The sequence below is a fragment of the Pinus tabuliformis genome, chromosome 3_1 (assembly GCF_031772625.1).
Source record: "Pinus tabuliformis cultivar Carrire ecotype Pingquan chromosome 3_1, CPIR1, whole genome shotgun sequence".
Lineage (NCBI taxonomy): Eukaryota > Viridiplantae > Streptophyta > Pinopsida > Pinales > Pinaceae > Pinus > Pinus tabuliformis.
In genome coordinates this window covers 54972032-54988624 of record NC_142301.1, presented here as the reverse complement: position 1 = coordinate 54988624, position 16593 = coordinate 54972032, and the positions used below count along the sequence as shown (strand labels likewise).

General features: G+C 41.9%; 1 protein-coding gene across 2 annotated transcripts in view; it reads right to left on the bottom strand.

Moving 5' to 3' along the window:
* LOC149185742 (uncharacterized) overlaps positions 1-16593 on the bottom strand; it is a 552948-nt gene that overhangs the window by 419196 nt on the left and 117159 nt on the right. For both annotated transcript variants that reach the window (XM_089410789.1, XM_089410788.1), the window contains 3 exons: positions 15873-15929; positions 15671-15742; positions 15348-15431 (listed from right to left, as the gene is read on the bottom strand). In XM_089410789.1, coding sequence (XP_089266915.1) covers positions 15348-15431; positions 15671-15742; positions 15873-15929 — 213 coding nt within the window. The remainder of the gene's footprint in view (positions 1-15347; positions 15432-15670; positions 15743-15872; positions 15930-16593) is intronic.

Sequence of the window (16593 nt, the reverse complement as noted above, 5' to 3'; positions counted from 1 at the left end):
ATGCTACAATCTAAGGCAAAAACAAATAGTTGAAAGTATAAATGTTACTTTTGACGAAGACTGTGTTCTAAAGGATAACAATGAGATCGTCTCTTCAAGCAAATCTGAGGGGCTTGAGGCAAAATCTGTGAAGGATGAAGAAGAAGCTCCAAAACAAGACCAATCAAATAAGGAAACACCAGTCAACCAAGAAGAAATAAGAAATGATCAGCAGGATGTACAAGAAGTTTCTCCAAAAGGTTCAAAAGAATGGTATCAAAAGAATCATCCATCAAATCAGATCATCGGCAACATAAATGAAGGAATTGGAACCAGAAGAAGTCGACAGCTTCGTTCATCACAGCAAGCCCATCTTGCCCTTTTAGCAACTTTTGAGCCTAGCAATTTTGAGGAAGCTAGTCAAAATGAACACTGGGTAAAAGCTATGAATGAAAAACTGGATCAAATTGAGAAGAACGACACTTGGGAATTGGTTCCACGACCAAAGGATAAAAATGTTATTGGAACTAAATGGGTCTTCAGAAACAAATTGAATGAGTACGGACAGGTTACCAGGAATAAAGCAAGATTAGTTTGCAAAGGATATGCACAAGTTGAGGGAATCGATTTTGAAGAAACATTTGCTCTCGTTGCCAGAATGGAAGCTATCAGGATGTTTCTTGCTTATGCATGCTCGAGAAAAATCAAGGTCTACCAAATGGATGTTAAGTCAACCTTTCTAAATGGTGAATTGGAAGAATAAGTTTACATTGAACAACCCGAAGGCTTTCTGCTCACTGATAAAGAAAACTACGTTTGCATATTAAAGAGGGCACTATATGGTCTCAAGCAAGCTCCTAGGGCTTGGTATGATCGTCTTGATAGGTATCTACATCAACAAGGATTCAAGAAAGGAAGTGCTGACAACAATCTCTATGTGAAAGTGGATCAAGATAACCTAAAGATTATCGAATTATATGTGGATGATATAATCTTTGGAAGCAATGATGACAAATTAAGTAAAGACTTTGCCACAAAAATACAAAGTGAGTTTGAAATGTTTATGCTTGGCAAGCTGACATACTTTTTGGGGCTTCAGATTTCTTAGCAGGATAAAGGAATATTCATATATCAAACCAAGTACATCAAGGAAATGGTCAAAAAAATCCAAATGGAAGATTGCAAGCCAGTCCTTACCCCCATGATAACAGGTTGCAAGTTAAAGTTACAAGATTTGTCAAAGAATGTGGACCAAAGATTGCATACATCCATGATTGGTAGTCTCTTATATGTGACAGCCTCTCGGCCTGATGTGATGCAGGCAATTGGACAAGTAGCAAGATTCCAAGCAACACCAAAAGAATCTCATATTATTTCCGTCAAAAGAATTCTTCGATATATTAAGGGCACAGCGAAATATGGTCTACGGTATCCCAAAGGAAATGATCTGGTTATCCAAGCTTATAAAGATGTAGATTGGGCAGGAAGTGTTGATGATCGTAAGAGTACCAGTGGAGCAGCATTCTATCTAGGTGGTTGTCTTGTTTCATGATTAAGTAAAAAGTAGTCTTCAATCTTGTTATCCACAACAGAAGCAGAATATATTGTAGCAGTAGCTTGTTGTACACAAGTTCTCTAGATGAAGCAAACTTTGCAAGATCTTCAAGTCAAGTTTGATGAGCCTATTCCCATCTTTTGCGATAACACCAGCGCCATCAGTATCTCCAAGAATCCTGTGATGCATTCCAAAACGAAGCACATTCTGATTAAATATCATTTCGTTGGAGAGTAGGTCACCGAAAGCAATATCAAGCTTGTGTATTTTGGCACAAAGGAACAAATTGCTGACATCTTTACCAAACCATTACCTCGTGAAGCATTTGAGTATCTTCGCCAAAAGCTTGGGATTCTCCCAAGTTTTCATTAGACTCTTTCTCTTATCTACTCAAGTAGAAAGGGGGAGTGGAGGTGTGTACAGGTCCGCAGGATGGCTATTTGTCAGGGGGAGTTACCCTTTGCCATTGATGACAAAGGGGGAGAGAAGGCAGTAGGAAGAGGTGTCATGATCGCAGGGGGAGTACTTGTGTTGCCATCAATCCAAAAGGGGGAAATTGTTGATCAATGGTTGTCATTGATGTCAACCCAAGCAGCACTAGGGGCTACCCTGATCTTGCAAGGGCATTTTGACTTGACAACTCATATTATTTTGCGTCAAAGATCTTCTCGATGGATTCTACTCGTCGAGATGTTTCCGTTGATATATGGTACACCTCCCAGTTCTTCACGGTTTGAGAGTTATTTGCGTTTGAAGTTAGTAACCCCAGTTAGTGGGCTAAAACCCTATGGGGTTGTGGCATGGCACTCATAATTGGTTGTGGTCATTGAATAGTCAATAATTAATAATACTTTTTTTGCTCCTAAAATCCCTCCAATGTTCACTTGTTGAGGACCCTCTCAACTCAAGACATTCATATAAATAATGACCTTCATATCCTCCTCTTGTAGGGATTTTGTGGCTTCAAATAGGTCATCGTGGAATTTTTGCTATAACCTTTTTTTCTGCGAAGCTTCAAAAGCTGAAATTAAAACCCATTTGAGCCAAAATCTTGATGAACCTCGTGACCGAATTTCAGATCTTGGTTCACTATATTTTTGGAGATATGATCCGAGGAAGTTAGGGTTTTTGCAGGCTCCCGAATTCCATGTCAAACAGGTGACGTTGGGAAAATCATCATAACTTTCTCTCTGAGCATTGGATTCAAATTTCATAAATAGTCACAAAAAGAGGACGGACTGTAGTTTGTTGAGTAGCATTTTCAGGGCCAAAGGTCGCAACAATGACACGTGGCACTTCGTACAAATTCGCTCTACTGAACCAGGCTATAATCAGGTCATCATGGGAGATTGGGCATAACTCTTTCTTGAAGAATCCAATCTTGATCAGACCGGTGGGGTTGCAAAGAAGACTCAGAGGGCTACATAGATACAACAGATTCAATATCGAGCTCCTAGAAGGCAAGAAAAAGCATGCATTCAAGGATCACTACAGAGAGGACCACACATCAACAGTCAAGGGTAAGTCCCCTACTGTTGAAGTTTCTAAGTCTACCAGTTAGAAACCCTCCATGCACTTTACTGATTTATTCCTACCTACTTGTTTTGTTACTTAACAAGTTATTTATAATGTAAATACTGAAAATAAACACTAGTGCATGCTCAACATATTATAGATCAACAAATGAAGGAAACAGATACAAGCACACAAAATGACACCATTATTTTTGGACCAATGTCCCCGGAAAAACCCAATGCGGGAAAACCGGTGCAACTATCTGAGGATTTTCTTATTAAGCAATTTCAGAGTACAATCTGGGTGCCAAATCTGGCTTACCCAACAGAGAATGCCCTTGGCAGTAGTACCACTCAGTCTAAGACAAATGTCCCGGCTGAAACCCCGAATGAACCCTCCGACAATTCCTCAGCTCCAATCTGCGCCAGAAACCCTAGCGTCCACCTTTCTCGACTGCGTTAGCCTCTCTTTGCCCAGCGCTGGCCCTGCGTTACCCTGAATGGGCCTGCATCAACCTCAGGAGGCCCTGCGTCAGCCTTCTGGCCCTCTACGTCAACTACGCTGGCCTGTCTAAAGCACTGCACAACTCTTGGCTACCTCTGTGTGGCCCTACGTGAGCCTTGGTTGCTACTGCGTCACTCTCTCTGGCTCCTGCGTTGATCTCTCGGCACTCTCTGCCTCTTTGTCTCTCTGTACTCACTGCCCCACAAATGCAACTCCGATCACTAATTCTATCTCTCTTAGCAAACCCCACTCTAGAGAATAGAATGACTGATCATCTGATGTCCTCTCCAAGTGACCCTCAAGCCTCCTCTTATAATTTTTTCGTTGACATATCAACGGTCGAGATTAAGTCCCTAATCAATGGCTAAGATTAGACCTAGCTTGATCCATGTCTTTTGGACCATTCTAGCACAGTTTTATATTAATCCACATTAATATTTTAATTTCCCTAAGTTTAGACTTCATTAAAAATATTAATTATTTTAATATGTCCCTAACTGTTTAGAAACTGCCCAAACCCTTTTTGGGTATTGGAGATCTCATGTGCCCTAACCTCTCCACCAAATTTCGTGGCTAGAGCACATCCGATGCTACCCCAAATCAACACTCCCTCTTAGTGAGGAGTGTGCTCTAGTAATACTCCCCACTGAGTATCACCCGCATCATTCGACATCAGTCCCTGTGCTGATGCTAGGCCTATTGCCCATCATCCTCTGCATTGTTGCATCCTGTACTGCTACCCATGGCTTTGCCTCTGCCACTGCTACATTCGTACTGCAACTCCCTCTGCATCCGTGTTGCTGCCCATGGCCCTGCCACTACTGCATCTCCTCTCATCATGCTGCATCGTGCTGCCCACTGCTGCACTGCAACTCAGTAACTGATATCCCAACTCTGACCTCTCTGTTGGGCTAGAGACACTCGGTAATGCTGAAGCTCCCTCTCTGACCTCTGCGCTGCTGCAACAACTCCCTGCATCTCGCACTGTTGCACACCTCTCTGTTCCATCCTGCAATGGTGCAACACTCCTGTGCCTCTCACACTATTGCAGCCTGCTAGCCTCGCGCTGTCTCGGGACTCCTGCACTGTAGCTCTCTCTGCTGCTCCATCCACATCCATCTCTACCCACATCAGCCAATCCTGCTACTCCTCTTTGGGGCTCCCGTAGCAAGGTCTAATCCAAGAGGCTGGGTACCTCGAGGATCCTGCCCCTCATCGCCTGTAGTTCGCCTGACTACAGCTCGATGTCTCCCCACTTTCGTTCAAGTGGTGCGTGTGCACTCATGGCATAGTCATCGTCTGTCTCCAATTCCTTCTCTGCCCTTGCTGGCGCTGCCTTAGTCTCGGAAGACTCTCCCTTGCTCTTCTTCCTTAGACATTGGGTTGCATAATGACCCAGCTCCCCACAGTGGAAGCACTTGATCTTGGAGAGATCCTTCTTCTTCTTCTTTTCTTGCTTTCCCTCAGATCCTAGGGCAACATCTTCCTCCTCCTTTTTGACTCTGATCCCCTTACTATTGCTTCCTGCCTTTGTCTATTGTCTGATCTCTTCTTGGCGAAGAGCCGCCCACATCTCATCCCAAGGTGGAAGTGTCCCTCTGCCCAGTATACTTTGGACAAATACCTCCCAGTCTTCTGAGACTGCATTCAAGGTTGTCCTCACCATCAATTCCTAATCCGGCGTGGCTCTTATGGAAGTCAACTGATCTCGGATCTCATTTAGTCCTCCGAGGAAAGTGTCAATCGGTTCTCCCTTCTTCATTTGATTTTCTAGTAACATCCTTCTCTGCACAGAAGTATGATGGTACAATTTCTTTAAGGCCTCCCACATCTCATTTGTCGTTTCCTTCTCGGCAATGTGTGGTACTACATGGTCCTTGACCCCGTCAAGGATGATGCTCTTGGCCCTCACCATTGCCTCCTCATACTTGTCGTTCTCAACTGGGTCGACTGGGATAGATATCATCCTCAAGGAGAAATGCTTGACACGATTTCTGTCAAGTACGGATAAGATTATGGGCTTCCAGACTGGTAAGTTTGAGGCTTCGTCCAATCTGTCCTGGTCTCTTACTCCGTGTAGTGCCATGCTGCTCTTCTACTTCCCTCCTAGAAGTTCTCGATGTGACTCCCTCTGAGTCTCGATTTCCCTCCTGGAAATCCTTCTGCCAATGTCGAGATGCCCCCTACTCTGATCGTCTGTGCAACCGCACCACTGATCCGGATTTCTCGGCTAGAAACCCTCGGTAGCAACTCCCTCCTCCTTGGCCTTGCCCTGTCAGTATTGTTCTGACTACAGTACCCCACTAGCTCCACTCTGCAACTTTCCCATAGCCTCCTAAACCCCAGCAACCTAAAGGTGAGAGCTCCTAGGCTCTGCGCAATTCCGGCACCAGCAACTCGACCTCCTCAGCGAACTGCGTCAGCCCTCCTAGCTTCTGCGTGAGTCTCCCTTTGCCCCCCTTAGCCTCTGCGTTGCCTCTTCTTGGCTCACCCTTGATGATGCAAGCACTGCGTCACCCTTCCCTTGTTGCTGCTCTGCTAGAAACAGCTTCTGTCACTCGGGACAGTTGTTTTCTGTTGCTATTGCTCCGCTTGGCTGATGTCCTCAGTTCCCCTGTGATCTGCAACCACCCTCTGATACCATGTTGAAGTTTCTAAGTCTACCAGTTAGAAACCCCCCATGCACTTTACTTATTTATTCCTACCAACTTGTTCCATTACTTAACATGTTATTTACAATGTAAATACTGAAAATAAACACTAGTGCATGCTCAACATATTACAGATCAACAACTGAAGGAAACAGATACAAGCACACAAAATGACACCGTTATTTTTGGACCAATGTCCCCTGAAAAACCCAATGCAGGAAAACCAGTGCAACTATCTGAGGGTTTTCTTATTAAGCAATTTCAGAGTACAATCTGGGTACCAAATCCTGCTTACCCAACAAAGAATTCCCTTGGCAGTAGTACCTCTCAGTCTGAGACAAATGTCCCGGCTAAACCCTCCAGCAATTCCTCAGCTCCAATCTGCCCCAAAAACCCAAGCGTTTGCCTTTTTGGACTGCGTCAGCCTCTCTCTACCCAGCGCTGGCCCTGTGTTACCCTGAATGAGCCTACGTCAGCCTCAGGAGGCCCTGCGTCAACCTTCTGGCACTCTGCGTCAGCGACGTTGGCCTCTCTGAAGCACTACCCCGCTCCTGGTTGCCGCTACGTGGCCCTGCGTGAGCTCTGGATGCTACTGCATCACTCTCTCTAGCTCCTGCGTTGATCTCCCGGTACTATCTCTGCCTCTCTGTCTCTCTGTACTCACTGCCCCTCAGCGGCAACTCCGATCACTGATTCTATCTCTCTTAGCAAACCCCGCTCTAGAGAATAGAATGACTGATCATCTGGTGTCCTCTCCAAGTGACCCTCAGGCCTCTTCTTATACTTTTCTCGTTGAGATATCAACGGTCAAGATTAAGTCCCTAATCAACAGTTAAGATTAGATCTGGCTTGATCCATGTCTTTTGGACCATTCTAACACAGTTTTATATTAATCCACATTAATATTTTAATTTATGTAAGTTTAGACTTAGGGACTTCATTAAAAATATTAATTATTCTAATATCTCCCTGACTGTTTAGAAACTGCCCAAACCCTTTCTGGGTATTAGAGATCTCATGTGCCCTAACCTCTCCATCAAATTTCGTGACTAGAGCACATCTGATGCCACCCCAAATCAACACCTATAGCAAGGTATATATGATTAAGAGTTTACATTTGAATTTTTAGTCTCATCTCTGACATATGTTTTTGCAGGACAACATAAGTATATACAGGGTCTCGATTATATCTCTATCTCTATATGTCACAGTTAGTTTTGATACCACATTTCGGATGTCTTATTCTTGATACTACACATTTGATGCTACACCAAGTCTGCTAAATCTATATGATGTTGTAAGTTCATGTTACTTGTCTTGTCATAGTTGATAGAATGGTCTTTGTTGTTGTACTTAGAACTTGGTCCATCACAAGTCTAGGGTCTGTCATCAGTTTCTATTGTATATATCTTTAGGTCAGTTTTGGATATAGTATTGCATAGAGTCCAGGCCTATATCAAGAGTGGGAGTTTTTTTCTACTGCTGCAACAAGTCAACAACAAAAGTGACAAGCACACTTCAGGTACACATTGTAATTTTAATTTGTATATATTCATTATTATGCACTTACATGTGTTTTGCAGGCAGAGGTAAGTTTAAGGGTGTTTTGTTTTGTTTTAGGATTGGTTTCCCCGGACAAATTTTGCATGCAGGTAGAAGAAGATTCAAGTACAACTTCAAGCAAGAATTCAAGAGCTGAAGTATAAAATCAAAAGAGGCATTGCAGCAGGAAATCCTCTGAAGACATGACAACCATCTACATATTGTGAAGAAGTATCAAGGCCAAGAGTCATCATTGTAAAGTTGTAAAAGAGTCATTTGTAAAAGTGTCATCATTGGAAGTGTCATTATTGTAAAAGAGTCAATCTGCCTAGAGTCGAAAAGGCATTATTGGGAGGTATAGGAGTCTTTTTTGGGATGATGTCATGGTTAGGTTGCAAGTTATAGTGTGATTGGGTGTTCCATCAAAATCATTGTAAATCATATTGTATCATGGATCGTTGCCCCTGGTACGGCAATCCACACTCTTGTCTCATTTCAGTCATTATAGGGTGGCAGCGAGGTGCTAGGCTGGTGCATGAAGTCGCCTACAGGTTGGAGCCTATGAACACTTCAGGGTGGTAGGTTGGTCTAGGATGTTGGAGCATCCATTCAGTTGACTACTGAAGAAACCAGGGCGTTGGGGCGTCCTTCCAGTGGGAGTTGGAGAAGAATGTTTTTCTAAAATTCTAGGAAGTTGTTGCTTTCATTTCAGTTGGGGCTGAAGATTAAAGAATTTATTAGAAAAGTGTTTGATGGTTTTTGACCCGAAGGGGGTTTTCCACCTAAAATTTTTGTGCCCACTGCATTCTTTTATTTACTGTTATTACAGCATAAACATTAATAATAATTGAGGATTAACTAATGCTCTGAAAAGATTTAAAAGTGCTAATTGCTAAGGAATACTAATTCACCCCCCCTCTCAGTATCTCCAACATAAAAAGCCCATCATACAAAACATCCTCCCCAACTAGTCGTGGGTGGCTGCCGTCTAGAAACTTTGTCATGTATCCAGATGCCTTTGTGCCCACTGGCACCTCGTCAATGGATGGCCCCATGGGTGTGTGCTCTACTCTCTCTGCCACTGTCTCAATGTGTACCATCAATGAACTCTCCAATAATGGTGACTCTGAAGTCACACTAGGCTGATCTATGTCCTCCTCACAACCACCGAGGTTATCTTCCTCATGTGCACTCTCCTCCTCATGCTACATGTCCAAAATCACCTCCATGTAGTGGGCCTTGCCCTTGGTGTACCTGCGCCCTGGGGTCCACGGCTTCTGACCTCCCCTATGTGGTGTAAATGGTTTCACTCCCATGGTATGTGCACCTCTAGGGTCTCTGTCATGAAAATGAGGATGGTTCTGGTTTACCCTCTGACTGCTACACAACCGGGCTAACATTTCTATCATCTTCTCATTGTTCCTAAGGATCTCTTCCATGATTTCCTATGTACTCCTTCCTTGTGTCACGGGAATGTCTATAGCCCCATCATTCACTTTGCATGCATGCCTAACACCTCCATGATCTTGCTAGCTTCCCCACAGTTGGCCAAGATCATGCTCTGATACCACTGTAATATCCCTTTTGGAAAATGTCCTCAAACACCACTAATTTCTCTAAGTTAATGAGGTTTCCCAATGAGATATTTTGTCAAATGGTTTGCGAGTAAACTGTTGTAGGTGTATTTATGTCTTTCCAATAAATTGACAGAATTATTTCCAGTTGATTTCAAGCAAATGTTTCCAAAAATATCAAGACTTCTTTTAACACCTTTTTACAAGCAATTGGAGTGTTAATTCTGAAAAAAATCACTTCAATGATTATCGCATGCATTTTGTCAAACAATTGGTAAACAAGCTGAAACGAGAGCAATCTGAGGCAAGATTGATTTCTATTGAAGACAAATATCAGATTACAAAGCCACTGGAAGAGTACATCTGGAATGTGTTCCCCATTGCTTGAATTCGGCCTTCAAGATACCTGTGCTGCTACACCTCTAGTTTGTTAAACCTTTGAAATGAATTCGGCCTCCAGGATACATATGCTGCTACTGGCATAGATCAAAGACCCAAATCTGGACTGTAGATGTACACAATTAACAATTTCTTCATCTTCAGTCCATACACAATCCCCCTTTAAAAAATCTGGAATTTTGACACCAATGGAGAGACCTTGAATGTCTTTGAAACCAACACATCATCTTCAAAATAAGTTGCTACAGGGATAATAAATATGGTTCCAAAGAGAAACTTCAGATCTGGATCATAGCAACTAGTGACTCCATTGAATTCGGTCTCCTCTTGATCTGTGATGGTCACAAATACTACTCGGCCCTCTTCAAGTACATTGTTGTAGACTTCAAAAAAATCGGCCTTTTTCCCTTAAAGACAGAGATGGAAAATTGAGAGATGATTCAACCGACTTCTGAAATAATGAGTCTGCTATTAAACCTGAAATAAAATATCAGTCCCACAGGTAATCGGCCCTTTGTATGATGCAATAATTCAGCCTCATAAATTCACTGCTGGAGCATAAAATGACTCAGCCTCTCTCCCTGAATATAGCTTGGACTTTGTTGATGGATTACTAGAAATTTCGGGGCACTCGATCCCTTGATCCACCTGAAGAGAGAACATGGCCTCAAGCTGAAACAACTGATCTACAAGTTGGTTGATCGATCTGGCCTCTAATGTTGCAAGGACAGCGAATACTCTGCGTCTCTTTGTCTTTCCCTTGGCTCCAAAATAGAAAACTCAGCCTCCTAATCTTGCAACTCGCACTTGCTTGGAAATAATTTTCAGCCTTCTAAATCCTTTGCATTTCGTCCCTTCCTGAAGATAAACTCGGCCTCTGGGTGTAGGAATGATCCAACAATCAAATTAAACCCCAATGTTGGAGCCTCCTGCAAACAATGATAATTAGATCTTTGTAATAAGCACAATGGAAGATCTGAAATAATCTTCCCAAAGAGCTAACTAGGGTGGCACTCAAAGTCCACCAAAATTAGCTTTGAGTTTCACTTGAAACTCTTGAAACTCACTTGAACTTTTATTCTATGTCAAGAATCAGATAGGAATAGAATGATTTGCAATTGAGTCCATTCTCCATTCATAATTCTCCATTGAGACTCCTTCTAGCTTCTATATTCTCCTTTTTCCCTATTATTTTATCGGTGGGTCCTGTTACCCACCCCCTGTGGGTAGTGTATATACGAGAAAAAATTTCTCCTAGATGGTCCTCAGCCAACAGCCACTAGAGAGCTCAATGTGCCATTGCCTCTGCCACCTAAGTCAACCATTTGGTCCCTCAACCACTTGTCATGATTGTATGTTTGAAGGTGGGCCTCTCGACCCCAAAGGTATGGCTTTTCATTGGTATAGTTGAGTAATTTTCCTTGCTTGTCATGGGCACTTTGGGCATGGATTGGTGGGGGGATTCGGCGGAAAGAGTGGGTTAGGTTTATATTCTTGTCTCCACTGCCTGATTTCATGGTTACCCTTGTATCCTAGTCCCGTGGGATCTCCTTTACTAGCCATTAGCTTTAGGGTTGGCACTACATGGGAAATCTTGATTTTGGTTGCATGGTCCCACTTCCCGATACCACTTACATCACTCCCCTTCCACTCGGTTTAGCCCCATTCATCTATTTTCCCATCCAGGTCCACGTGTCCACTGGGTCTTCATAGGGTTAGCCTCCCCCTCCCTTTGTCCACACCTTGGGTCCGACTTGGAACGATGCCCCGGAGGTTGATGCAACTAAAAAAAATGAAAAAACATAATTTGGCCACTCTCAATAGGAAATGTACCACAAAATGCAAAAGATGGTCGGGACATACAAATTTAGCATGTGGGAAAAAGCCAAACATGAGCTCTACCCCTTACCCATGGCCATCACCCTGGTTCCTATGGGCCCTAGATGAGCCCCCTCCATCATTAAGGAACCCATGATTGTCCCAACCCCTGGTGGGCGATGAAATGCCCCACCTTAAAAGGGGGTATCCACTGCTATATACCACACATCATGCTCTCATCACCTAGAGCCTCGAGCAGTTATGAAGAAAAATCAATAAAAGGCAAAAGGCATATGAATAAGGGTGGAAAAACAAAGGTTGGGGTAACTTATGTACCACGATTTCTCCCTCCTACACTCATATACCCAAGTGTGGGCTTCCCTCATTACAGCTACCCTTTGTCCCATAACATGTGACCTAGATCCTTCCCTTAACCCCCACTTTGTTCCATTACTATAGTTCTTGCCACCTTCCACTTGATGGATGTACCATGAACATGTCACCCCCTTTAAAGGTCAAAACCACCTAATAGGACCCTTGGTTAAACCCCTTTATTGAGCTTGGAGACACTTGTACATGCCAAAGCCCACTATGGAAGGGCATGCAACCATGAAGTGCCCTATTGATTCCATGATTTGTAAACTCTTTTACTTGATTATTCTAATGATTTGTTGTGTTGGGCAAAGGGCCGCACTGGACCTTATGCAGGATTGCAGGTGGGTCTTCATTTGGGGCTTGGTCTCTCTATATATGGTCCTAGCCCTCCAGAGGGCCACATGAGCACTTGTAGGGTGAGCGTTGAGAGCCATAGGCCTCCACCATAATAGAGATTACTTCATGAATCCCTAGCATTGCTCGTTGATTGCTCGTGTTCCACCTTTTGGATGAGGATGATGCACCTAGTTCACTATGCCCAGTCGGCTCCACACTTGCACCATACACTTGGCAGATGTTCCAGGTTCCCGAGGACGTCTCCCGTTGTAGAAGGAGGGCTTATCCCATCATCCTAGCTCTTACAGATGGTCTACAAGCATTTTCGATGCACTTGGAGACCCATGAGGATGTCCATGTCCCCCAACACACAATTGGGGGGCACCACAAGAAAACAAGCAGCCAAACCCCTTGTCCACTATGATGGGAGTCTAGTTTCACATCATGGCACCATTTGAACTTCATTAGGCCTCCTCAAAGGCCCAACGACTTACCATGTTCATCATCCAGCCCTCTTGAGAGGCTTATCTTTACATTATTGAGCTATTTGGTGGGCTTGTCACCAAAAGTATTGTTATTATGCACATTATTTTATTTTAGGGGCTCAATTAGGCCAACTTAGCTAAATCGAATTCATTAGAAAGTATATAAATAGAAGTGAGATGATTCATTTTCATCATCATCACTTGGATTAGCTTCTTATCTCTTGTGAAATTTTTGCTATCCCTTTTGGAGGACGATTTTGGATGTAATGGATGAATTTTGATGTTTGGATATCTCTCTCTTTTCTTGGAGCTTCATTATTGGCATAATTTGGTGATTGGATATACTCTTTACACATGTAAGTAATTTTTTCATGTCCATTCTTGTTATTTGCTTTAATACATTGATGTTGTTGGGATTTTTGCTATACTAGATCTGAAATTTACTGCTTTTCTTATGCGAAATTGTGGAAATTTAGTCTTTTGTAGCATTGCATCATCTCATGTATCATGTGTGAAAGGGTGAATGTTCCTAGAGATTGTTTCTATTGAATACATCTTGATAGTCATCAATTATTGCATGTTGAAGTATAAATTCTTCTAGCAATTCTTCTCATGCCCTAATTGCCATGCGAATTTGTTTAGGAGGCTCCTTGATTGGGTGTAGTTCCTCTAAATCACAAATATCATCTTGACTCCATCTTCCCCAAAGGATAAGGCATTGTTCCCTCCATAGGTAATCATTTAAAAAGCTTATTTCTCTCACCTTCCCCTCTTTTCCTAGGTCTAGCATCCATAGGTCGCCTAGGGCATCACTTTTCTCACAACTTAGCCATCCAAAGAATTAGACCTCTTGCCCACAACTACATTGGTGTGTCCTCTAGAGGCACTCCAAATTTCACGAAATTCCGATGGTGGGATCTTGAGGTATTTCAAGCCCTAGCTCAAAGATCGATTCTTGCCCTTGGTTTCCCATTGGCTAGTAACTTCATTGGGATCATAGCATCAAATCATCAAAAGAAGATTATTTCTTTGATCCCTTTCCTATCCCTAATTAGGTCAAGTACATCCTTGGTTGATCAACTCTATACCCTTGACCTAATTTCGGGTCCAATTGGCCCTTTGTGGTCCTGCAACTTGTTGACTCCAATTCCACAAATATCACTTAGAAGCCAAGCATCCATTAGGCCCTTTGAGACTAGGGTCTTCCTTGACAAGGCATACTCTCAAACCCTATCCTCAAAAGCCCTCTTAGCCCTTCCTAGAAAGCCCATCACCTTGCTTCTAAAGCAAGCAACCCATTTAATTGAGTCTCTCTTGCAAATAGGCTTAGGAATCACTTCCTTATCTTATCACTGACTATATATATCCTCTTGATTCCTAATATACCGGGACTCCTACCATCGATGAAAGTCTGTAAAGAGAAAAGAGCCTTAGCTGAGATGACAGTAGGTTATCGCTCCATTGTTGGCATCGACCTAGTAGTTGCTCTATAGGAACCCCTCCTAGGACCCCTGCTAGTTTGAGTGGTAAAAGGGCCCATTTTCCACTAGGAGACTTTTTGCTGCCATTTTATATAAAATAATAATTTGCCTCATTTCTCAATAAAATATTATTTTGTCGCCATTCTCCAATAAAATAATAATTTTCCTCCATTCTCCAATAAAATATTATTTGTTGCCATTCTCCATTAAAATAATATTTTCCGCTTTTCTCCCACAAAATAGTATTTTCCCCTTTTTAATTAATATTAGCAAAACTCCTTAGCGATTTTGCATTCACAAAATTGGGAACATTATATCGTCAAATCTCTCTTTCTCACTCCCTCTCTTGACAGGATCTTGAGTTGTCCACTTTTCCAGTTTTCTCTAGTCTTGAACAAACTCACTCAGTATTTTATATCACCATACCTTTGTCATAGTTATATACATGTATTTTGCGGTTGTACCACTACAGGTTTTTTCTTTATTTATGTTATTCTAGGCATTCTCTAGGAGATTTGCTTGGTCATTGCTTAGACATAATAAGATTATCTTATCTTCCAGCATCCTACAATCATGTGGGTGTTTAAGTAATGTCCACTTGTTTGATTACAATGGTTCACTCTGTAGCTGCACTTTCTATTGGATTCTTTTGCCAGCACACCATGACCTTGCAGTAAGCTGAAGAGCTGTATTGATTAAATCAAGCAGGCTTCAAATATGGTTCTTGTGTGATGTAGAATAGATTTCCTATTTGAATTCTGTGACTTACCTTCAGTGCTGTGATTTACTTTCAGTAGATTCAATCAGTTTAATTAGTGTAGCTGCATCAATAGCTCTATAGTATTTCAGAAACTAAGATAATTTCAGCAGTACTTGAGGGCTAAGGGGTTTTGCTTATATAGTGCAGAGCATCTCACAAGCTCCTGCACCATCGTTTATAATTTAAGTAAAGCTTAGAGGATTCAGCAGCTTTAATCCCATATTCTACTGTTATCATCCATACATTTCTTCTTCACAAAATTAATTCATCTAAACATACACATGACATAAGAAGATGCAGAAAGCAGGAATCATACAGAATATCTTGAAAAGTGAAATTAAATAATTACAAGGCATTGTGTGTAACTCCAGACCTTAAAAGTGATGATTTGAGGAAAATCACGGTCTAAAGCATACTGCATGAGAGCAGCATCTGCACCACGCCATCCATAAATAGCCTGACAAAATTCAACCATTTCAGCATACTTTTTACAAATATCAATGCTCAACTTTCAGTGAGTATTGCTGGGAAATTGCCATGCCTAACTACTTTGTGTATGATCACATCATTGCCACTCTTATGGACAGGACAGTGCTAGATGTCAGTCCACGTACAGACCAATCTCATATGCAGGATTGCTGCAAACAATATTAAATGTACAAGCTACAGAAGAAATGTTTCCCAAGACATACTGACCTGATCTGTGTCACCAACAACAAAAAGGCTTGAATTTCTAATTGAGAAAAGACGAACAAGCTCATACTGTATCTGCAAAGCAAGAAAAGTCCAATGAATCTATTTCCCCATACATGTGCAAAATAAAACCTATCTAATCACCATATCTGAACTTCTTTCAAATGAGCATAAATATCAACTAGAAAAACGTGTAATATCTTACTCCATCGATATCTTGAAATTCATCCACCAATACATGTCTCCATTTGTTCCGACATTCCTGTCCTACTAGACATATCTAAAGTTAGTAATGAAAACACTACTGTAAATATCAATACCGAGATTCAAGGTCATATTCAATTGGGTCATAATAGGTAAATATAAGGAATAGCCAAATCTAAGCTATACTTTTGCATCAGGTACAACATTTGTGTGGAAATCAATACCAAACCATCCAATAGGCAAACTGAAATAAATTTATATGAAACTTCATATTTAAACAACTTGAGTTCAATAAGTTCTAGTGACAAGTAGACATGTCTGGCTGCTTGGATGCCGCTTACACATTAGTTTTTAATACTTTTTGTAATTAATAATAGTAGCCATGTTGGTGAAGCAAAAGCATGGAGGAGTGATGTGAATGATACTTGTAACTTTACATCACCATATTATCCCTTTAGATCCAAATCATTGGAGAACAAATTATCACAAACAAAGCATCCAAGCCTTCAGAGGTAACAACCCAACTTGAAGAAAAGGGAGCAATCACTGATCTAGATAGTATTACGATTCAGAAAGATTCCAGTCCAATTGAAGTGAAGACATACTCAGATGCAGGAGTTTAGACAATAGGAATTCCATGTGAAGCTCAGTAACTAAGCCAGCAACAACAGTACGCGATGAAGATCATCTGCCAAAAATAAGTCAAGAGAATGCTACTAGTA